The following is a 25,587-nucleotide window of genomic DNA, read 5'->3' as shown; positions in this document are numbered from 1 at the left end:
GGGAATAATGGTTGATCCTTTATTAAGAGTGTTATAGGGGGGCAGCTAGGTGGCAGTGGATGGAGCACCGGCCCTGGAGTCAGGAGTACCTGAGTTCAAATCCGGCCTCAGACACTTGACACTTACCAGCTGTGTGACCCTGGGCAAGTCACTTAACCCCAATTGCCTCACTAAGAAAAAAAAAAAGTGTTACAGGGTTAGGATTATTAAAGTTTAACCTGGCCAGCTGACATGGGTCTTCTTTTTTCTTTTAGTGAGGCAATTGGGGTTAAGTGACTTTCCCAGGGTCACACAGCCAGCAAGTGTCAAATGTCTGAGACTGGCTTTGAACTCAGGTGCTCCTGACTCCAGGGTCGGTGCTCCATCCACTGCGCCACCTAGCTGCCCCTGGGTCTTCTTGAGACACACCTCGAAGCAAGAGATAGGCCCATTAGGCTGCTGCCTGAGTGGCATGAGGGGGACAGAGATGGCTCCAGAGATTGGAGCGGCCTCTCGCTCAACTTCCCCCCGCCACCACCAGTGGGGGACAGTCCTCCCTCAGGTGATCACACCAAATAAAGGAACTTTCCACAGACAGATGATCACTCTACTGGACCACCATTGGTCCTCTATAAAGTATTTGCCTGTCTCCTGCTCAAGGAGATAGGTAATCTCAGAGAACCACGTCTCTGTGCCATGCCTTCTTCCCATGAGAAGTCCAAGGACTTCTCTCTTGGTTTCCTTTCTCTAGTGCCCAAATAAAATATTATTTTATTCTAATTGGGTTTGTATACAAGAGGGTGTAATTCTTTAACGATGAATTCCTAAGAAACTCCAACACCCATACCCCAAACCCCGTACCAAACTCCTGTAACAAAGAGGATAGTGGGATTAAGAGCTAGAGAGGAGGGGGCAGCTATGTGGCGCAGTGGATAAAGCACCGGCCCTGGATTCAGGAGTACCTGAGTTCAAATCTGGCCTCAGACACTTGACACTTACTAGCTGTGTGTGACCCTGGGCAAGTCACTTAACCCCCACTGCCCTATCCTCCCCCCCCCCAAAAAAAAAAGAGCTAGAGAGGAGAGAGGCTCTGGGAAATCTCCAGCAAGGGTAGAGATCAGATAGTTGTTAGTGAACATCCTCTGTTTGCTGGCAACTTGGCAGTAGGGTGATGAAGGTGGTTGGAGAAGGTAAAAGTTTGTGGTGTTCTCTCAGTGACAGCAGCTGTTGCTGGTATTTCTTCTTGCATTAGCAGGCTGGTGCAGAGTATGTTAAAGTTCCTGTCTTCTTACTGTAGCTTGGCAAGCAAGTGAAGGTGGCTGGTCCCAGGGTCTCATGGGTCCCCATGTGCATACATAAGCACAATTAAAAATATATTTCCAAAACAGTATTCTTAAATATTTTCAGTAGCTAGATGGTCTTTATAGTGTCATACAACATACAAGATGTGACTACAAAGAAGTGATTTTCATATATTGCTTCTCCCTTCAGTGTCATTACTTCATTCATGTTATATTACTCTTTCTTGGCATGTACACATATGAAGGGTCACTGATGTTGAACTGTATGGTACAGGAAACCCAGTTCATGTTGTGTACATATCTTATCCTTGTTAGCTGGCAAACTTCCTGCAAGCAGGAACCATAAAGCCCAGGAGGCAAAAGATAGAAGGGAACAGAAGATGTAAAATGAGCCAACAACCTCATTTTACAGATGAGGAAAAAAAGTTAAGCTTTTGTAGAGAGCCTTGAACAGAAGCACTTTTTGAATTTTTGCCTTAACCAAAATTCATTTAGCTGAATTAGAGAAACTTGAAGAATTGATTTTTACATAAACGTTCACATAAGGAACTTACAGAATTTCAACAACCATTTATTAAATGATTCTATATGAGGATGAGAGAAGGCTTCATGGAGGAGTTAGCATATAAGCTAACCCCTAAAATAAGGTAAGGCCATGGGCCTTGATTGTCATCTTTATTTTATTTTTTTGGTGAGGCAATGGGGGTTAAGTGACTTGCCCAGGGTCACACAGCTAGTAAGTGTTAAGTGTCTGAGGCCGGATTTGAACTCAGGTCCTTCTGAATCCAGGGCTGATGCTCTATCCACTGCACCACCTAGCTGCCCTGTCATCTTTATAATGAAGAGATTTTGAGCTTTCTTCAAGTTCTAAGTCTTATGATTGTGGGAGGTGTATATGAGGAGGAAATGAATTCTCAGGCATTCTTCTATTTATTTGTTTATTTATTTTGCAGGGCAATGAGGTTTAAGTGACTTGCTCAGGGTCACACAGCTAGTAAGTGTCAAGTGTCTGAGGCCGGATTTGAACTCAGGTCCTCCTGAATCCAGGGCTAGTGCTTTATCCACTGCACCACCTAGCTGCCCCCAGGCATTTTTTTTGATAACTGCCACTGATGGAGGAGGCTAAAAGGGTTAACAGATAACCTATCAATTGTAGGAAAAAGGGGTTAACAGATAACCTAAGATCAATAGTACCTAAAAGCATCAACAGGAAAACTAAGGTTTGTGTTCTTATCAACAGTATACTGTAACCGAGAGGGTTCCAGTCCCTATCAACCAATACCATCAACAGAAACAGTAACCAGGGACCATTAACCATTACTCTTCCTAAATGACAGGACACCTAAAAACCAGATCTTAAGTAAAGAGATATCATAAACACAGAGACCCTCTGGGGCTGACAAGTTTAAGCATGTCTTTAGGAACATGCGCAGAGAAGGCCAAATGAGTCCTTAGGTTCACCTTATGACATGTAACCCCCCAAAACACACCTGCAAGGAAAGAGGTACCTACCTCAGAGGTTGTCTTAGTACCCCAGGAAGTCCAAATGAGAATAAGATCTCCCATGCACCTCCTTAAGGAGGAGATTAAGATAATGAGGAGATAACCTACTTTTTCTTACCATAAATATAACCATTTTCATCCCCCATTTGAGTCACCTATCTCCTTTGGGTGATTCTCCCTGTGGTCAGCACAGGATTTCAATAAAACTTGGGAAACTGAGTCGTGTAATTCTTTTGGAACGTCTCACGATCAATCAGATCAATTAAATCCACCCCTGCTACACCACCATCTTGTCCTTAGAATGTCTAACCGATGATCTTCAGGAACGGTTTTTTCCAGGCTCTGAATGAGACCAGCCATTAGATTTCAGTCATGAAACCAAACAGTAACAGTTAAAGTAATGTGAGACTCTTTCAGGATCCTAGCAAAACAGAGATGAATTTCAACAACTACATACAACATGCTGTTTTGTTTTGTTTTTCACCAGAGGCTGTTTTAATTATAGGAAAAGTACAAAAAAATGGAAAAGAATTAGCTCTGTTGTTCATTTTTTGAGGGTGATAAAAAACTTGGCCAAATTGCTGAATTTTAAAACCCTGTTTCAAAGAACCAGCATGTGAAGCAAACAACAGATTGTTAGGGTCTTTAATATTATTGGTAATATTTTATCAGTTATAGTTTTATTAAAGTATTATTTATATAAGGGAAATCAAGATAAAGACATGGTTGATACAACCAAAATTAATCTTACATTTTACTCTTCTAAGTATATCTTTAGATGCAATAATGTTCTTTCAATAGAAATGTCTGTCAAAGATATTACTACAAGTTTGATCATGGAGAACACTAAAAGAATTTTTTTTTTTCATGGTGAGGGTTGGGGAGGGGAAATGTTTAAAATGATAGTACTCTGAAGCTAAAGCAAAGAGCTGGGTTAGTTTAATTGCTATTTCTTTCCTTTTAGGGACAATATAAAAAGACAAAAATAGTTCATCACATTTTGTCATGTATATGAATTATGAACATGAGTAATGAAAACATAAATGTTTCCATCACACCATTTGGAGATTTATGTTAAACAAACCTTTCCAAGTTGCCAATTAGCATATTTAATTTGTAAAATAGTAGTAAGCTAATTAAAATAACACCAAATTTATTAGGAGATATAAAGAATATATGAATCATTTTAAGATATAAATATCATTTAATCAGAAAAGCATCTATTTGTATTTTAACAAATACTTTTTGTAAAGGTTAAAGATCAAACCCATCATATTTCAAGTCTTTACAGATAAGCTACTAAATTAGTTACTGTTCATCTATGAATAATATGCAATTGCATAGAAAGTCTGTCATCAATAACATTATTAGTATCAACTAACTTGTAGGCTGAACTTCCATCAGTTTTTGGCCAGCATTTTCTCTTATAAGATACTTAAGTACAGGTCTAAATTTTTTGGTGGTAGGCAAAGTCTGAAGTTCATTTTTATACCAAAATTCAAAATTATGCCAAAAGAATGAAATCAACAGATGAGTTAAAGCTCATCTAGTTCACTGAAATTTTTATGTAAATAATTTCTGGAAAAGATGTTTCCAAGACAAGCTTTCCAAGATTAAATTCTTTACACTTCAGAGATAATTCCTTCCGTCTAACACTAAGCTATTAAATATTGTATGCAAATAATTGTTTCACAATCTAAAGTTTCAAGACCAAAAAATAAAAGATAATCTATGGACTTGTTTACTTCCAAACAACCTAACTTGGGATTTATCTATTCATTAGAAGGAATGAATCTGAGAATTTTTAGAGGACAAACGCATCTTACTTAATCCTTATAAGAAGTACTACAAAAGAAAGGTGAAGTAACTAAGTCAAAGTCATTTTATGGTTCTCAATCATCTCTTTGAACTCATCTAAATCAGAATACCAAATATTGAGGTTCTTTGTTCCAAACAACTGTAATTCTTTTTTTTTTTTTTTTGTGAGTCAATTGGGGTTAAGTGACTTGCCCAGGGTCACACTGCTAGTGTTAAGTGTCTGAGGCTGGATTTGAACTCAGGTACTCCTGACTCCAGGGCCGGTGCTCTATCCACTGCACCATCTAGCTGCCCAGCAACTGTAATTCTTGAAACAAATGAACCACTGATCATTTTCTCTTGTAAGTAAAATAACTTTAAATACAAGTATGATGAAGAAAATTAGCTTTATTTATGTAAATTAGAAAAATTGGTTTCAGTGTTAGAATTTTGATCAAATGTTTAATTCTGTACAATTTACAATTGTAAATATATACAAAACTTATAATAAAAATACAGTACATCATATATTCTGAGCCCCAGTGTGTTTTTCCAATTCTGAAGGTAGCTCTATCACTTCAGTTTTTAGTTATTAGCAAGGAAATGCTGTGCTTATTTTGACACAGTGCTTGGTTTATGTAGAATAATACTGGCATGGAAAGGGAAAGGTGAGGACCACCAACATTAGAAAATACTTAAGAGTCGCTAATGTGCTCTTAATATCATTATGTCTTTCCATAATAAAATATGTTCCTTGTTAAAAATTTATTTATACTCCTTTCATGATGTGAAAGTCATTACCAAATCTGACAGTTTTTTAAATCCACTGCCAAAGTCAATAAATGGATATGGATTTACATGTATATTACTTATTAATATGAATATATGCAACATATTAAAATGAACCAAATAATTAAGATTAGAGTAAACAAATTCATTTAAGACATACTTGAATTGAAAAACTACTAACTCCATACAGGATTAGCAAATTTCCATCATCTGAACTGACTAATATAAAATTAAACCAAAAACACATTCTGAATGAGATGTCATTTTTTTTAGACACCAAGCTTTAAGTCACACTGCTATAGAGCCATAATGAATTTGTGTACTAAAATATATTGGATAAATTTAGATCTTAATAGAATTTAATTAAAGCTATCAATATTACCTTAATCATCTGGTTTAAGTACCTTTAATAATTTATCTTGTTTGAGGAATCCAGTAACATTTAATATATTTACTTAATGGGGCAGGATTTAAAATTAGCATTTGTCATACATAGATTATAAACTGTAGCTATTCACACAACAGTTAAATCTATATCTATCATGGTATTAAATATATCACATGTGCTTGGATTGTCAGAAGAAATCCATTTCATTTTTTTGAAAAAAAAAATCATAGATTCTGAATAAATTTAAATTCATGATCTCTTCCTGAAATTCTTGGTAATGATTCTGACAGGGCTCTTGTGTAATCTTATCAATTAAAATTCATGACCCATCTTTCATTTTTAAGAGTTTACCATGAGTTAAAAGGTCAATGTCACATAAGACAAAGAAGTTCTTTGTCAATTTTCTTTAAGAATAAATCAGACTCCACATGTATTTGTGCCTTAAACCTTATTTTAGTCCTCAAATGGAAATGAAAAGGCACCAAATCTCCATCCAAAGTATTTGATTAAGATGCTTGCAATTTAAGTAAGATACCATCAAAGAAAATTAGTCTTCAGCTGAATACTTGAATTTTTTCCAGGGTTCTTGATATGTTTAGGGGTTGTCTTGATTTTGATACTTTCCTGATTGCCTTTTATAGCTGCTTCAAGACGGGCTTTCATTGAAGGAGAAGAAGCCATGACATTTTTAAAAATTGATGAATACTGGGGACCAATCTGCATCAGATTCTGCAAAGCAAAGTCATGTAACTTTCTCATTGTGGTGGATGCTGAGCCCAGAGTGTTTTCATCCAGAAGAAAGGAAATAAGAATGGGAAGAATGCCAGCCACCAGTTGAGCTCCTGTAAAATTTGAACACACAACATGAACCCTATGTTCAATGGACAGTACATATGCTTATAATAACATTATAGAAAATTATTTTTCTTTGAGGATATATTTTTACTCCTAAGGGGAGAAAAACAAAATCTCTCTAACTTCCATTCCCAAGGTATAATTAGTTCTATAGTAAGCAAGCTTCTCTAAGTCCTTGTTCCTCTCCACAACTGTTTGGTTTTCCTAGTCTCATATCTTCCCTTGCAAACTACTCCAAGACAGGTTGTTCCTTCAGCCAACACTCCTACTAACAGAGGAGGCTCAGTTTGGCATCATATTTCCTTCACACTGCCAATTCTAGACTACACCTGTTTCTCTCTCACTATGACTCACTATCACTTGTTACTATTGCTGTCACTTTCCTCTTTGGAAGCCCACAAGTCTGAAGATATTTCTTTCTTTCTATATTCCAAGATCATTCTTTCACTTTCCTTAATGATTTTTTTTTTGTAAGAAGATCACAGTTCTTCTCACTTTGTCTGCAGCTAATCTCTACAACTTCAATAGATGCTAGGATGACCTTCCTAACATCTGACATCACAATTACTCAACTTCAAGCCTCCAGCTACCCTTCACTTTCACTGCCAAATATCCAGAAAGAGTTATCTATCACTGGAGCTTGTAATTTCTCCCTCCTGCTCACTCCTCCACCCCCATCAATGTAACTTCTCTACACTCTCCTCAGAAGGATCTCTAAAAGGTTACCAGCAATTTCTTATATATAAAAAGTAATGCTTTTTTCTTATTCTTTATTTTCTTTGACCTCTCCAAAATCCTGGGTTCTTATGATTCACAGTATCAAAGAAACAGGGCAGGAAGATGGCATATTAGAAGCCACCTAATATCTAATTCCACCACCACTATTTTACAGATGAGGAAACTGAGATCCAGAAACTAAGTTGCTTGCCTATAGTCACAGCACCTGAGCTGGCATTGGAACACAGGCTCTGGGTAGAATCTATGTAAAATGCTTTACAAACTTCAAGGTTCTATATGTTGCCTGTTATTGTTATTATTACCAACACTATTAAAATCCAAGATCTTTCCTACTATGCCATGCTGGTTTTTTTCCTTGCTTCATGAATACAATTTCTGGCTCTTCTTTTTATTTTTCTGTCCTTTAAAATGTTGGTTCCTCTGGTGGTTCTGCCCTTTGTCTTCATTTTCTCTCTTTCTACATTATTCCCCCTGGGCATCACACTTAACTTTCACACCTCTGAATATCTTTTTTTATGTCATTGATTCTCTTGTCTCTCCTATGAACTCTAAGGGGTTCCTTCCTTCCTTCCCTTTCTTTCTTTCTTTCACAATGAGGGTTAAGTAATTTTGCTTTCTTCATATTCTCTTCAGCCTGTAGCACAGGGCCTTCAACAGCACAGATATACAATGTTTTCTGAATCAAATAGGACATTACAAGGATGTGGCACAATATAACACAGGTGACTTTCTCATTTTTGTTCTATTTCAAACTATATCAAAATTAAAATTTATAACTGTTTATTCCAACAAACTTTTCCCAACAGCTAAGCTGTAATGCCTAGAGGTGGGGATGGTGGGGGTACTTACGGTGCTGTTCTTCAGCAATCGGTACCAGGGCTTCTAAGACTTTGATACCTTCTTGAATTGCCTGAAGCTCAGTAGCATCATCAGGTTTTATTTTATCTGTCTCCTGCAGTTTTCTCACAATGGGTGATGCTAATGAATGAATATAAGGGTAGGATACTACTGGGTTTGGATACTGAAAAATGGAAAGGAGCAGTTGATAGCACTTGATTTGTACCTAAATGGGCAAAACATATGGACAATTACAGTATGAAAGGAAAAAAAGAATTACAAACAACAGAAGAAAACTCTGAGAACACCAGTAGTTAAAACAAAGGGACCATGAAAATGTGATGTGCAAGAAACTAGACAATCATGGTGTTATTTATCTTGAAAACTTCTTTCAATTTATTTAGAGTAGTCAAAGTTCCAAGTACTAGCACATATTAAAACTGTCTTATATAAGATGAAACACAAATTCTTCCTTTCTCAATTAAGATGATTCTAGAAATATTTGGGAGATATAGAAAAACTAATTGAAGCCAAGTTTATACATATAATACTTCACCTTCAGATAGTAGACTGAAAAAGAGCACAATGGGAGTTTAATAAAAGTAACTATGATTAATCTACCAAGTATACTTACTACTGGATCTTTTAACTCAAGTGTAGCTTTAAACTTCTCTATACAGCGCTCCTGCAGACACTGGATGGTGGTCACTTCTGGACTTGTAGACAAGATAAATACTGTTATGGCAGTAAGTAGGCTGATTTCATCGAGTTCTTGCTGTGCTCCATCTACTAAAGAGAAATAATCCATCAGACACAGACTTTGAACACAGAAACTAGACTGAGGGCCAGAAGGGGCAGATGAGGCCACTCTGTCCTAACCCTTCATCTTTTACAGATTAGGAAACCAAAGCTCAAAGAAGTTTAGTGACTTTTCTAAGGTTACAGAGCAGGAACAGGTGGAACTGGGACTTAAACAAGTCTTCTCATTTCAAGTCTCACATTCCCCCACTCCTTCCACCATTCTGCCTTATCTGGTGTTTCAAAATGAGGCAGTGACATCAAAGTTTCAAGATTCATCTATCACATCAACTCTATTTTACCAGGGTACAACATTCTTCCTGTTTGAAGTACCATCAGTAACTAATCAGTGGCTGTTAAAGGACAGACTAGAACCTGAGAAATTCTGCTTGTGTACACTGCACACATGTCTTTGCCAGGCAAAGACATGAGGTAGTAGAGCCCCACTGTGTGTCGGGGAAACAATCAAAAACATTCGCAATGTCACAAATTTTAAGATGTGCCTTCTAAGTTATTTTAGTTTCAATAGTTTTCTTTTAAAATAGCAGTAACAGCAATATTGTAAGATGATCAACTGTGAATGACTTAGCTATTCTCAGCAATACAATGATCCAAGACTATACTGAAGGACTTATGATGAAAAATCCTATTCACCTCCAGAGAAAGAACTGATGGAATCTGAATGCAGATCAAAGTACGCTTTAACTTTCTTTATTTTTCTAGGGTTTTTTTTTTTTGGGGGGGTTTCTTATGCAACATGGCTAATATGGAAATGTGCTTTGCATGGCTGCACATGTACAATCAATTGTTATTACATTTAATTGGGAAAAATACAAAAAAATTTTTTTTAAAGTATGGTTAGGTTCACATTTAATTTCCAAAATGAAGAAAAACCAAGAGATCTAAAGCATACTGGAATATGCATTATGTTGCAGAATAACTATGAAATGTTGGGACACTTTTTAAAATAAATGTCTGCTGAATACATGTTATTATTAAAAGGTAAAACCGGGCAGCTGGGTGGAGCAGTGGATAGAGTGCTGGGCCTGAAGTCAGGAAGACTCATCTTCATGATTTCAAATCTAGCCTCAGATACTTATTAGTTGTGTGACCCTCAGCAAGTCACTTACCCCTGTTTAACTCAGTTTCCTCATCTGTAAAATGAGATGGAAAGGAAAATGACAAACCACTCCAGTATCTTTGCCAAAAAAATCCCAAACAAAAAAACCTCCAAACAAACAAAAAAGCCCTTCAAAAAACTCAACCCCAAATGAGTTCATGAAGGGTACAACACAACTGAAACAAGTGAACAACAACAACAATCCTTAAAATCTAAAATTGAGACTCACATGACATATCTCATTAGCAAATAAAAACCTTAAATCATTTGGGGTCTTTCCTTAGCTGTTATTTTAGAATGGAAGCAAAAGTAGAGCTTTTTGCATGTCAATTTATGTCATACTTGAATTTTCATATTCTAGCAAACTATTATATAACCATAGATAAATTATACTAGACCTATAATATATAACAGCGTATACTAAGTCAAAATACTATGAATAAAAAGATGCTATTTTAATAATAACTAGCATTTACATAGCAATTTAAAGGTTTGCAAAGTACTTTACAAATATTATGTCATTTTATCCTCATGACAATCCTGTGAGGTAGGTGCTATCATTATCATCCTCATTTTATAGATGAGGAAACTGAAGTAGACAGAGGGTAACTTGCCTAGGGTCACTCAACTAGCTCATACTTGTGGATGGATCTGAAGTCAGGTCTTCCTGATTCCAAGTTCAGCACTCTATCCACTGTGGCACTTCAATGACCACTTTAGTAAGTCCTAATCTCAACGATCTCTGGATATTAGTTCCTTTAGAAAATATATAAGCTACCTTTTAAAATTATGAAAATGAAGCTAATTTTAAGGTTTTTTTTTTACTGTATCTTGTGAGCAGGCAGCAAAAGAGGAATTTGGAATTCTGGTAGGGTGGATAGGAACATAGACTTAGGGACCTGGAAGGGACTTCAGAGGTCATCTCAAAAGAAACAAAGCCCTAGAAAGAGATCTGCTAAATAAGCCTTCTGGTTTATTTGTGGCAATTAGGGTCTTGGCATCTATAAATTTAGACTGTTTATACCTGAGAGATGACAGACCAGGAGGAAAGACAAAAGGTAGTATAAACAGTTGGGACTTCTAAGCTTTTCAGGATACAGATACAGATGCTGCAAAAAGGCAGGTGGGGACACAAACAAAAGAGGATTGCAACTCCATCAGTCTGGACAGTTAAAGCATCTGCTTCAGTGATCTGCAGAGACTAGATGCTGTTTGTGCTTCTGTTATAGTCAATCAGCAAGTGTAAAATCTTTCTGTAAGACATAAAGGTAGAGCTACAAGGAAACTTCCTGGGGTTTTTTGTTTTTGTTTTTTGTTTGTGAGAGGCAATGGGGGTTAAGTGACTTGCCCAGGGTCACAGAGCTAGTTAAGTGTCTGAGGCCGGATTTAGACTCAGGTCCTTCTGAATCCAGGGCTGGTGCTTTATCCATTGCGCCACCTAGTTGTCCCCCGAAACTTCCTGTTTTTTAAGCTTATCAGGGAGGCTGAAGTATTCTCTGGATGTGAGGCCCTTTCCTTCACTTCAGGTGCAACATTAGTAATGTACTCTCATAGCTATCTCAGAACTACTGCCTCAGAGAAGGGGCCTCACAGAGGCCTACTTTACCAAGATTAGGAAATATCGGGAAGAATAGCAAGTTTTACCCTTTACAACACCCAGTCAAAATCAATACCTTCCTAATCTCCCCACCAAATCCTCCAAACAGATCTAAAAAATGCACCAGACCCAATCCTGATTGGGAAATTCAAGACAAAAAAACACCGTGTTATTTTCCAGCCCAGGCTGACACAGGGAGACAAAGAAGTGTGTGGAGGTCTGACCAAGTGCAGGCATAGACTGAGCAGCAGGCCAAGAGATCTTACATTAAACAGAAAGGTCTGTAGGGTACAGGAATAGGTGCCAACGAGAAGTCCTGTTGTTCACCACCCAGTTCTGGGATACAGATCCAGAGAGGACTGAGAAATGAACCTGTGCTTTGGAATGGTATTCTAGGGCAAGGAACAGTCCCCATATACTAAAGCAAGGAGTGAGTTCAGACACAAGTAGTAATTGTGTGACTTGGACACCTGGAGAGTAGAACATGGTCTCAGTTCCAACTTATAGCCTAAAGTCTCAAGTGGAATAACAAGGGAAAAAATCTTAGATCAAAGAGAAGTCTACATTTTTGTCATTCTGAATAAAAAGAGCTTTCCAGCTGGCTGATAGGGGCTGAGTCTGGCAGTGATCTACTAAAACTCCAAATTGGGTGAGCAGAGAGGGCTATTGCTCAGGCCCAAACCCAGGTGAGAAACTTGTGGAGAGCCCAGATAAGAAGGGCAACAATCAGATTTTGCCTTGCATCAAACCGCTCTGGGAGCACTATAGATTACTGGAATAACACAATATTCAATATCTGATGAAAGCAGTCGTAGGACCAATCCAGGCATCAAGTCTTAAATTAGGAAGTAGGCTGGAATGATGGGCAAACAAAAAAAGGAGCCCACCATAAAAAGCTATTAAAGTGATGGGGACACTCAAGACATCAACCCAGAAGAAGAGAATGAGTCCAAAACATCTACAAGACCCTTGGGAACATATTTAACTAGAATTCCTAAAAGAAATGAAGTGAAACTTAAACAAAACAAAATCATAGTGCTAGGGAAAAAACTGAAAAAGATGAAGAGCTATTACAAAGAAAAAAAAAAAGGAAAAAGAATTAACAGCTTGGCACAAGTACCAAACTTTACCTAAGCAATACACTTCCTGAAAATTAAAATGTATCAAAAAGAACCTAATGACTTTATTTACAACAAGAAATAAAACAAAGTCAAAAGACTGAAAAAAATTATAAAAGAATACAAAGTATCTCATAGCAAAAATGACTGATTGGGAAAACAGATCAACGAGAGATAATTTAAAAATAATTGTACTAACTAGTAAGGCAGAAAGTAGGTAGAGACTAACATCTTACACCGTATACCATGATAAAGTCAAAATGGGTACATAAATTAGAAAAAAAGAGTGATAACCATAAGCAAATAAGAAGAGCAAGGAATGCTTTGCTTTACATATTCAGGGTGTACAAGTATAATCTACAAACAAGGAGGAAAGGGTTGGGGGGTAATGGCTGATACTTGAATCTGATTCTCATCTAAACTAGTCAAAGGAGGGAAGAATACACAAACATATATGGACACATATAATTGAGAACAGAAATCTATTTCATTTAATAGAGAAATAGGGGGAAGGAAAGAAGGGAGAATTGGAGAGTAGATTACAGGAGGGATTAGTCCTAAGCAAAACAAAGTTTAAATAAGGATATTAAAAAATATTTATAATGCCTTCTATGTTGCCAAAGAATTGGAAACTGATGGGGATACCCATAAATTGGGAATGGCTGAACAAATCATGGCATATAAAAGTGATGGAATAATATTCTGCTGTAAGAAATGATGGAGATGGTTTCAGAGAAACCTAGGAAGACCTGTATGAACTCACACTTAGTGAAGTGAATAGAATCAGAAGAACAATTTATCCAATGACAACAATATGGTAAAGACATACTACTTTGAAGGAAATAGGAACTTTGATCAGCATAAATGCCAACCAGGATTCCAGAGGATGATGAAAAATCTCCATCTTCTGTTTGAAGTGAAGGACTAAGAATGCAGAATAAGACCTATCTTTTTTGGGTATGGACAAATGCAGAAATTTGTTTTGCTCAATTATATACATATTTATAACAGGGATTTTGGTTTTCTTCTTTTTTTCAATGGGGGGGAGGGAAGAAGATTTTTGATGATAGAAAAAAGGGATCATCTTAGATGGCCTATCTTGGCCAAACCACATCTAGAGTACTGTATTTCATTCTATATGCCATAAAGAGGTAGGGAAATTGACAGGTGGGAACTTAGAGAATTCAGATAATAGTATACTTTGGGGAGACCATTATAGCTATCTTCAATATTCAAAGGATTATCATATTGGACTAGTGAGTTCCCATCCCTGGAAGTCTTCAAAAAAGAGTCAAAATAATCATATGTTAGGGGCACTGTAGAGAGGATTTATACTTTGGGTACAGGTTGAAATGAAAGATTTTTAAGTTATGTTATAACTCTTAATTCTATGACAACGACTATAAAATATACTGGTCAACTAGTCTATTATTTTTTTCTTCACTCTTAAGGAGATGAAGCTCTATCATCTTCTTTAACCCACTATCCCCTTTCTAAAACTCTTGTAAAACTCTTGCTCTTCCCTACTTCCATTTCTTTCTGAGATGGGTGCAAAATCTCTTTATGGTACTAGTGCCATTATTGGGTCAACAGTGGCAGTGGCAACAATAATAGACCTTTTTATAGTATGTGAGTTAGTTTAGTATGACATTTCTGTAGCATACATTGCAACAGTCTGATTTTCTTAAAGACAAACGAGCAGGTCCATTCTAAAAGTTTCTTGGCCCATATTTCCAGAATAATTTATGGTCTTGACAAAGCATTTACCTACCCATCATGACAAATAAATTATATGACTAATTATGTTACCAAAGACTATTATCAGGGACAAAAAGACACTTGACTGAGTAAATACCGTATTAGGAGCAATCCTTTGTTGGGTGAATTCATAGATGATATAGATTGATTCTAGTCAAAGAAGTTGCCTGTTTTACTGTTTTTGGAGAACCTGATGTCAAAGTAGGAGTAAAACCCACTTTGTAGTTTTCGCTTCCATCAATCTATGAAAATCAAAAACTTACTGTCAGTCAGTCTTCCTTAAATGTTTCTAGTTTTTTTCCTACCTACCTACTGACTTTCAATAAAAATGATTTTTAAAAACCCTATAAGATTTTCTGGGACAAGGACCTTCTCTGACCTACATTTTATAAAACCTAGCATTCAGCTCAGTGTCATTTAGCCTGGGTACAGTTAATGAATAGTTTTGTAATGTTGCTGCTGAAGGTATTACTCAGGTGCTTTTATGCCTACTCATACATTCCTTTTCCATTTGAAATCTTCATTAAAAATGAGGGTATTATCCATAATGAATTTAAAAATATGGTTGTGTGGTCACTGTATAATCAGGGAGTCATCCTCTTTTAAACTGTATTAACCTTTTCATTTAAATAAAAATAAGAAAACTGAATTTTAACACTGGATTTAAAATTTTACAACATTCTTAAATCGTTAAAAAAATTACTTTGTTAAAGCAGTGCTTTAAGCAGTTTAAGTGTTCATGGGAAAACATGATACCGTATAACTAGAACAGACTAAGTAATATAGTCTTCATGGTATCAAATAATACAAGTGACCAGGTGAGAAAAGTAACCAGTTTAGCTGAATAGCCAGAAGAACAAACTCAAACACTGAGCCATTAAAGTCAAAGAGTCACATCCACCAGGAACTTTCCTTTTAAAAATGAGCAGAAAAAAACTTATCCTTTGGTAGAAAGCTAGACCTAATGCCATTCCCATTAACTGCAGAATGCAGAATGGGATACTTAGGTGGGTAGAAGAGTAAAGTAATAATGCAACCCGACTTCAATGGGAGGAACATGGCTTCAAGAAATTGCTACATCAGAAGATAGAAGGATAGAGCGGACATAGAATTGCATAAGGGCAGTGAAGCAGAGGCAGGGACAATTTTCTAATATACTTAAGAGCTTTTAAAAATACTTAAACAGCTGCAAATAAAAACCACCAAAGAAAAAGTAAACCGAACCCTGAAGGGTGGTGATTAATCAGTCATGCTGAATAGTCTTCTATTTTTATTAAACATACTGTCTCAGCTGCTCCTCAACACAAGACTGCATGACATCTAGTTCCTATAAAGGTTAAGGATTACACTATAATGTACACTATAATGTGAACAATTATGTCCATAGCTCTCTGCTTACATGTGCCTATCCTACATTCAATGAATATAGATAGTTCTATCAAATGAAAGATTTCAGAGTTTGCTATAACTTTATTTAAATTTAAGAGTCACAGTGAATTATGCAATAAGTTATCCTAAAAAGAAAATTGAGCAAGTTTTGTTTACTGATAAGGCTTTAATTACCTGGATCCCAGCAGTCTAGAATTGTAGTTAATGCACTTCGAAGAAGGTCAGTCCAAGCAGTGTGACTCTTCTCTGCTTGAGCCAATGGAGAAGACAATATTCCTTTCAAGGCTTGTAGAGCAGCTGTAACAGTAGAAGAGAGCTGGCCTCCAGGTAACCTCACAGCAGTTTCTCGGAGGACCCCAATTATAAGGTATAGAATAGTAGGGAGAACTGAAATGCTTCCTGTAAGATAAAATGCATTTTTCTACTTTAAATTTCACATGTATGCCTAAAAGGTCACATCAATACAGTACCTTTCAGCTCTAAAGCTATGATCCAATGATCAGGATATGCCAATATGTTTTGCAAATGAAAATATAATTTACTGCTACTGGGATATTCTGGTTAAAGGATTTTAACTGTTAAGATCAGTGATATGAATTTTTAAAGGTTTTTTTTTTTTTAGTGAGGCAATTAAAGGGCACAGTGCAGACAAAAAGTAGGGGTTTTAAGGGAAAGCAAAAGGAGAAGGAAAAAACCAATAGGCTGTGGTCAGAAGGAGATTTCAGAATTCTTAATCAAAGAAGTAATATATCTATTGGTGATGGAAAGATCAACATTATCTTTGTGTGTGGCTGAGGTGCAGTGGAGGAGTTCGTGGAAAGTGAGTAGGTTGAGGAACTGAACCCTAATGGTTAGGGAGAGTCAATAAAGTTACCTAGTATGAGGACAGGAGCTAGGGAGGAGAGCCATGTACCAAATTCATTAAGGAATGAAGGTTAAAAGGGGAGAGGATAGGAGAGCTGAAGCACTCTAGTTGCTGTTATTACTACTGCCATTCACTGCGCAGAATGGCTGAGGTGTTGGAAAGACTATGGGAAGAGAAAAACTAAAGCTATCCTGTCAGCCAAGAGCAACAAAGGTGACATTTCTCCTCCACCTCTCCTTCTAAGGAGGACATATCCAAACCAAAGCTTATTTCTATTTCTTTAGCGTCTATTTTGCCTATCTTTCTACCTAGTCTAAAAAGGATCAAGCTCAGTTTTTGTTTTTGTTTTGTTTTTTGCAGGCAATGGGGGTTAAGTGACTTGCCCAGGGTCACACAGCTAGTAAGAGTCAAATGTCTGAGGCCGGATTTGAACTCAGGTACTCCTGAATCCAGGGCCAGTGCTTTAACCACTGTGCCATCTAGCTGCCCCTCAAGCTCAGTTTTTAAGCTAAGACTATGCTCAGTGTTCAATTTGCTCAAAGGGAGTCAAAGGGAAGACTAAACTCAGTTATGCAGAGAAAGAAAAGGAAAACCTCTAGTAGCAGGGATTTCAATCACCTTGGGTCTAGATCAATCAAAAAGCATATATGAGGGGCAGCTAGATGGCGCAGTGGATAGAGCACCGGCCCTGGAGTCAGGAGGACCTGAGTTCAAATCCGGCCTCAGACACTTAACACTTACTAGCTGTGTGACCCTGGGCAAGTCACTTAACCCCAATTGCCTCACTAAAAAAAAAAAAAAAAAGCATCTATGAAGCCTTTATGATATGCCAGGCACTATGCTGAGCACTGGGATGCAAAGAAAGGTGAACAAACCAAAGAAGTTTTTACTGATAGGTTACTAAGTTCCCCCAAAGCAGAGAACACTATGGATTCAGACCAAGTATTCCACCAAGCACAAATGAACCAAAAGTGTGGCGAGAAGAGTCAGCAGTTTTCCCAGGAGGGAGGGGTCTCAGGCAACTATTTTTTATTGTTCATAGCCTCATCTTACCCCCTCCCAGAATCTAAGAAAAGCAATGACTTTTCTTAAGCCCAGGGACTCCTGAAGGGAGGGGCTGGGAATGTGGATCTACCCACATGAGGTAGGAGTCAGAGAGAAGCAGCTGGTTTTCCTCTTCAGCCAAACAATTTCATGCCACTGTTAAGACATATGTGAAGCAATTAGAGAACATAACAGTATAAAATTAGAGATTATGACAGCCTAATTGTGTGGTTATAGATAAGTACAACAGGACTTAAATAAAGCAAAGATTAATATGGGCTTCCCAAAGGAGACTTGGGTTAAGTTGGGCCTTTAATCATGGGGAGAACCTGGGTTTCAAATCAATTTAACAAACAGTGGCACGTTTATTAACACTGTGCTGGGTACTGTGAGTATAGACATGAATAAATCTTTGTGGTTCAAGGAGATTAAAACTGAGAAGGGGAGATAAATTAGAATACAGAAGAGGTGCATAGAAGTGGTTAAAAAAATGCTATGAGAGTTCCATAAGGGGGGGGGGGCGGCAGAGCCAAGATAGTGGAGGAGAGGCTGTGACTCCTGCAAGCTCCAGATAAACCTGTCCACTCACTCCCAAATAATGCAATTTTAAAAACAACAACAACCCCCCCCCAAAAAACCCAGAGCAGCCTAATGCACATAAGAACAGAGTGAGAGAGTTCCATAAGGGAGACATTATTTCCAAGTAGTATGAGTTGGAGCATCAGAAAAACTGCTTCATTGATGAAGTGGCATCAATCGGTAGGTCTGAAGGAGTTCAAGAGGTATGTCTATATACGTGTTTGTGTTAGGATTACTGTATATAGCTTCCACATACATAGTTTTCTGCATTCTATTTCACCCATTAGGATGTACATTTACTCCTTGAGAGCAGAGCCTGTTTTTGACAATTTTTGTATCCTCAGTGCCTGGCAAATAAAAAGTGCTGAACAGGCCTTTGCTGACAGAGATCTAATGCAGTGTTAAGCAAAACCTCAATGTATTTCTTTGTAGAAATGTATGAAATCATATCCAAATTTATATGGGGGAAAAGACACCTATCAAGGGTTACTTTGGAAAAAAGAAAACAAAGTTGGTGAACTTGCATGTCCACAGAAGGTATGGCCAAAACCCTATGGTACTGGGCAAAAAATAGAAAATTAGATAAATGAAACAGAATAGGGGAACCTAAAAGAAGAATGGAATATATACACAAACTCAGTGTCTGATAACAGAGAGATCAGCATCTAGACTTGAATATCTCTCAATACTATTTCCCACCTCCTAATCCACATAATAAAATCATGTATCACATCCTACCTTCAGGAGAGCATACTCCAGGAAGTTCAGAGAGGATAATTAATGCTGCTGAAACCAACTTATTTCCATCCTCTGAGAGAATCTGTGCTTTTGCAGCTTTCACTCCTGGACTACCTGTCAGTTTAGGATTTAACTCTGGGAGCTGCCGGACCAGAATGCATACACACAGCTCCAATGTTGCAAACACCAAAGATCTTCCAGGTACCAGCCCTCCTGTGTCTTTTCCTTCTCCAAATTCTGGTAGGGTTTCCTTTTCAGCAGCTCCATCATCAACTAAAAGGAATCAAGATTAAGATTTGACAAATATTCCAGCTTTTGGTTAGTTAAAGTAAATACAATCTGGGTATTTGTGCGCCAAATCTGAAACAAAGTGCAATCATGGAACTAATAGGCCTCATCATTTAAAACTATTTTCCCGTAGGGGTAAGGAACACTTTATTCTTAGTTAACTTGAATGCTTTAAAATATTTTCTGTTTAGTTGACTGACCAGGTAGAAGGCTAAGAGCATAAGAAAGCAAAGTTATTGTTCCAGAGAAAGCTCTGAAATGGCTTCAATGCCATTTAAAACTTGATAGCAAAGAGAAGATTGCAGAATTAGAATAGGATGGGGACACCTCACAAAAATATACAAAATAATATTTTCAAAGACAGTTTCACTCATAACCATAATGAGCTATTCTGGAGGTATGTGATTATCCCAGTAAGAAGGCACTTTGGAGACCTGAAAATAAATGATTTAGCTTGTCAACATGCCAAAACTTGTGCTGGCCTAAAGATTTTCACTGATACTTTCCAACCAATAGTACCAATGAGTGAGTACCAACAGCCAAAACAGTACTGTATGAAATGGATCATTTCTTCAATATTCATTAAATTTTTAATTGATTATTAATAATATTTTCAGTTTCTACAAGTATAGGCCAAAATTAAACTGCAGAGATAAATTAGAGGGAATGGAGACCTCGTCTATATTGGCAAAGGGAACAAGCATTTTATTAAGTGTTTTATAGATATTATCTTATTTGATCCTCACAACAACCCTTGGAGGTAGGTGCTACTATTATCCTCATTTTACAGTTGAGGAAACTAATGCAGACAGAGGTTAAGTGACTTGCCCAGGGTCATATAAGCTAGTAAGTGTCTGAGGCTGAATTTGAACTCAGGTCTTTCTGACTCCAGGCCCAGTATTCCATCTCCTGTGCCATGTAGCTGTTTGTTTTCCTCATTACAATGGGAGCTCCTTGATATCAGGGACTGTTTTACTTCTAGTTGGTGGTATTCAAATATGGCTTTATACACCAAATAGATGAGTTTCTATTTTATCCTAAAGGCAAAAGGGAGGTGTTAAAATTTCTTGAACAGGGGAATGATATGGTCAGAACTGAGCTTTAGAAATATCAATTGAGGGAGACCAATTTGGGAGTGGTTGTTAATGGTCCAGTCAAGGAGTGATGAGGATAATGGTCCTCTGAATAAAGAGAAGGAAAAGGATGCCAGGTGTTTTGAAGGTAAAACTGATGAAAACTGGTAAATGACTACAATTGGGGAATGAGGGAGAAGGAAGAATCAAAGATAGCTCTGAAGTTGCAAACCTGGAAGACTTAGGAAGAGTGGTAAGGTTTGGGGAAAAGAAAATGAATCCAATTCTGGAAATACTGATTTTGAGCGGCCTATGGGACGTCCAGTTGGAAACAGCTATTGACAAGTAATGATGCTGGGGATAGAATAGAAAAGGTGAGACAGTTCCTGTTCTCAAGAATCTCACACTCTAAATGAGGGGAGACAGTACATAAAAAGAAGTTCAGCTGCTGAGCAGATGACAAGGCCTATAAATCTTAAGTATAGATTCAGGGGCTAATGGTAAGACCCAAGTGTGCATCAGTAGGTAAGACTACAGTGCCTAGGGGTCTGGTAGCCAGAGGCAGGGCAAGAGGTAAGACCTGGTGATCCACTCTCACAAGAAGGAACAGAATTGATGACCCCCATCTCATTCAAGTGGTGTGAGTAGGTAAGTGGCCTGGATGGGGTGTAGGCAGCTGGGGCTAGTGGAGGACTAGGAAGAAAGAGATTATAGGGCTAGATATATATACCTGGGAATCAACTGAAGAATGATAACAATGTAACCCATTGGATCTGATGAGATCATTGAGAGAAGGCAGGAAAGCTTCTTAACATGCCTAAAATGAACTTCCTCTGTAAATGAACCTTGCTGAACCCCCAGCTTTCCTAGAAGCCCAGCTCTAGTGCTACCTCCTATAGGAAATCCTTTTTGATTTCTTCAGTTGTTACTGATTGCCTGCCCCCCCCCCTTTAAAATTTATTCTGTATTCATCCTGTATGGACTTATGTCTTTCCCCAAGAAGATATGATGCCTTTTTCTGATTATGCTCTATGATCAGTTTTTGGCCTCCTGATACTCACCTTCTGCACTTCTCCTCTTTTCCTTTACATGTTCTTGGGCTGCGTAGATAATCTGTCTTACAACTTCAAGTGCAGCTAGCTGAATGGAAGGTGACTCTCTGGTCAGTATTACTCGATGGAGTACATTCAACAACTCAACTCCTAAGTCCTGTGGCAGAGAGTACTGTGTTGAAATACACACTGGTAAACATGCTGTTTATTTTTGTATTTTGGTATTTGAAAAAAAAAAACCACTAAAATTAAATAGTATAGTCAAATTTAGAAAATGCAACACATTATCAAACAAAAAGAGGAATCTATTGTATAGCAGGCTGATTAACCTAATGAAAACCACCAAAGTGTCAGAAAGTTGCTTTTATAAGAGATGAAAAATACTAGGTTCTTTATTTCTAAATAAACATACAAACAAAAACCCATTCCATAATATAAGACTGATGAACCCAATAACATTAAAAATCTTTTGAAAAATCCCATATAAAACTGTCAGCGTTAATTATGAAATCACTGATGTATAATAAAATTACATTTTGTTTTTCTTTGTTTTTCTTTCTTTCTTTCTTTCTTTTTTTTTGGTGAGGCAATTGGGATTAAGTGATTTGCCCAGGGTCATGCAGCTAGTAAGTGTTAAGTGTCTGAGGCTGGATTTGAACTCAGGTCCTCCTGAATTCAGGGCTGGTGCTCTATCCACTGCACCACCTAGCTGCCCCCACATTTTGTTTTTCTAACATATTTAAGTAGCTAGCACAGAAGCAAAAATTAGAATGGCTAGTTTCTGAAATATGTACTTACACATAGAACAATGTTTACTTCACACTAAAAACCTAATTCTAGACTTTTTTTTGGGGGGGGGAGGTGGATAATGAGGGTTAAGTGACTTGCCCAGGGTCACACAGCTATTAAGTATCAAGTGTCTGAGGCCACATCTGAACCCAGGTCCTCCTGAATCCAGGGCTAGTGCTTTATCCACTGTGCCACCTAGCTGCCCTGAGACTTCTCTTTAAAAAAGATTAGAAACCCTGCCAAGGCTAAGCTTACATAAGATTTAGAATATAAACAACCCCCTTGGGGTACCTGAGTTTCCTTCATTTAGTTTAATTTCTCAAAAGGAACCACATAAAGTTCTGGGAAAACTCAAGAAAAAGAAATTAAAAAAAAAAAGCTTATATGTTGTCATTACAAAGTAATATTATTTCCCTTTAAACTTTTCCACCTTCATTAGGTCTTTTTCAAATAAGTGTCTGTGTGTGTGTGTGTGTGTGTGTGTGTGTGTGTGTGTGTGTGTGTGTAAACACAGAGATACAACTCCAAGTCTGTAAAGACTAGAGACTATACAAGCATTACTCTCGCCTATATCCTTTTCATCTCTAAACTTTGGCAAGGTTTCCTTTTCAGCAGCTCCATTATTAACTAAAATGGAAATATACACTATGGTAGTTAGGAAAGATACAGATTTATCTGATTTCTGCATATTTGCAAATGCCTATAAACTTCATGCAACAATTTTCTAGCTAAAATCCCTATGCATCAACTTATAAGTTAAAATGACTTTTAAAATCCATGTAAAATGATAATTTCTTGTTTTCTTCTCTGTTTTTTCTATTCATTCACTATCACAAGACTAGAGGATATCAATACAACAGGACAAAAAACAAGCAGAAGAGGGGCAGCTAGGTGGCGCAGTGGATAGAGCACCGGCCCGGAATCAGGAGTACTTGAGTTCAAATCCAGCCTCAGACACTTAACACTTACTAGCTGTGTGACCCTGGGCAAGTCACTTAACCCCAATTGCCTCACTAAAAAAACCCCAAAAAACAAAACAAAAAAACCAAGCAGAAGCATGAGATCATAAGATATCTTTTTTGGGCCTCAATTTGAGGAAAAGAGTGAAATTCAGTTATAATTAATCTAATAATTTTTTTTTGCTGCCAACTAAGGCCCCTGTTTTTAAGTCAGAAAAAAAAGACCAATAAGAAATACATATGTAACTTTAAAAAAAGATATACTTTCTAAAGAAACGAATGCATAATACATGATGTCTTTACTATTATTGCGATAGCCAAAATGCTATTATCATAACTCACTGTGAAAAGAGAAGGGGAAAATCACTGAATAGGATTTAAAAATTTTAAGGAAAAATAACTAGCAATCTGTTATTAACAACAAATGTATTACTATTTTCTGATAATAATAGAAAATGAAGGATGAGTAAGTCATCAAGACTGGAATTCAAATTGAGAATTACAGATACGGGACAAAGTTATAGGTCTTCGCTTCTACTGATACACTGGGAGGTAAGCTAGTGAAATTTTACTTAGCAGTACATTATCAGTTATAACAACAAAAGAAATAAGGTTGTGGGGTGGATAGTTGCACAGTGGATAGAGCACCGGCCCTGGATTCAGGAGTACTTGAGTTTAAATTCGGCCTCAAGACACTTGACACTTACTAGCTATGTGACCCTGGGCAAGTCACTTAACCCCCATTTCCCCACAAAACAAAAACAAAAAAACCCAAACCCAACAACAAAAAAAAGAAATTAGGTTGAATTCATCTTTTCACCACAATAAGAAAACTGAAAACAATTAGATGTTTTTAGTAGTTGTAGTTAGCTGATTCTTGATTATTTATGATAATGAGCAACTGAAGTAAGAAGAAGCATGGATCTGAGTCATAAAGATAATGCTCAAACTTCTTCACCAAAGAATCAGTGGTAACTATAAAACTGATAAGCTATTTTGGCTAACAGGTATAACATGGGAAGCAGATGTCCTGGTTAACCTACAGATTAGATAAGTAGCCAATAAACAGCTTAGATCAACTGTCATTTTTTTAACCATAACATTCTTCCTCCATTTTGTAATTTCTCTCTGGTGACTTTTTTCTAAAGGGCCAAACTCCAATGGCATCAACGTGGCCCTGGTTTTTTAAAAGCCATGCAACAAAAGCACCAGATTTAATAGCTTATATCCAGCTGGAAAGATCTGACAATGGAGCTTGGTAACATACTTTGCCTGGGAAGCAGCATAAATAAGTTGGAAAGGTTCATCATCAAAATAGTGGCTCTTAGGTAATAGCTTTTTTTTGTTTTTTGTTTTTTTTTTGTGAGGCAATTGGGGTTAAGTGACTTGCCCAGGGTCACACAGCTAGTAAGTGTTAAGTGTCTGAGGCTGGATTTGAACTCAGGTCCTCCTGACTCCAGGGCCGGTGCTCTATCCACTGTGCCACCCAGTTGCCCCAGGTAATAGTTTTTTTAAGCCACGGATACTTATGAGGGCCATCTACCAAGATGTAAAGTGATTTATGTTGGTGCAAGGAGTACCTGTACTGCTTTAAATCATAGATCCTTGTAAAATAAGGAGATCTCCAGGAAAAAAAGTATAATAAAATAAGGAGGAGAGAGGCACAATTTTTCTTTTTTTAGGTCTAAGGAAGTAGGCACAAAAAAGGTATCTAACTTTTCAAAGGTCTTTGCCATAAGATGGTAGGAAATTGATAAGTGTTTTGACAATACAAAATGATGGTTAATGGATTACATAGAAAGTCAATGTTATAGTTAGGAATTTAACCCAAATTTCTCGATTCACAAATTCAATGAGAACAAATGAAGAAATTACCTGATCACTGCCAATTTTAGATCTGGGCCAAGGAACATCTAGTAAAGCTTGTAATGCATGTAAACAAGCAGTGATGCTTTCCATAGTTGCGTCTGAACGCAAGGAACAGAGAAATTCCACACTGATTCCTATAGACAAAAAGACTTCCCTGAGAACCATTTTTAAAAATTATATAAAAACAAATGGTTAGAAATATAAGATATATTACATTATGAAATCGGACTAAGTCTGCCACATATTCATCTAAACAGCCATTAAAACAGAAATCTGAAGAGGTTAAATGATTTGGCTTTGAGAGGTGGATCAATTAATTAAATTAATGAAAACATATACTACACAACTGTTTACTAATACTCAA

The 25,587-nt window shown here is 37.2% G+C and overlaps 1 protein-coding gene across 1 annotated transcript in view; it reads right to left on the bottom strand.

Moving 5' to 3' along the window:
• Window positions 1-4,970: 4,970 nt before the first annotated feature.
• Window positions 4,971-25,587, bottom strand: part of HEATR5A (HEAT repeat containing 5A) — a 174,073-nt gene continuing 153,456 nt past the window's right edge. The window contains exons 31-37 of the mRNA XM_043988253.1: window positions 25,230-25,357; window positions 21,616-21,763; window positions 19,194-19,466; window positions 16,142-16,366; window positions 8,822-8,976; window positions 8,200-8,413; window positions 4,971-6,599 (exon numbers count right to left, since the gene is read on the bottom strand). Coding sequence (XP_043844188.1) covers window positions 6,295-6,599; window positions 8,200-8,413; window positions 8,822-8,976; window positions 16,142-16,366; window positions 19,194-19,466; window positions 21,616-21,763; window positions 25,230-25,357 — 1,448 coding nt within the window. The 3' untranslated portion in view covers window positions 4,971-6,294. The remainder of the gene's footprint in view (window positions 6,600-8,199; window positions 8,414-8,821; window positions 8,977-16,141; window positions 16,367-19,193; window positions 19,467-21,615; window positions 21,764-25,229; window positions 25,358-25,587) is intronic.

This window comes from Dromiciops gliroides, chromosome 2 (genome assembly GCF_019393635.1).
Source record: "Dromiciops gliroides isolate mDroGli1 chromosome 2, mDroGli1.pri, whole genome shotgun sequence".
Lineage (NCBI taxonomy): Eukaryota > Metazoa > Chordata > Mammalia > Microbiotheria > Microbiotheriidae > Dromiciops > Dromiciops gliroides.
The sequence above is the reverse complement of the archived record's forward strand: the minus strand, read 5'-3'. Positions and strand labels throughout refer to the sequence as shown.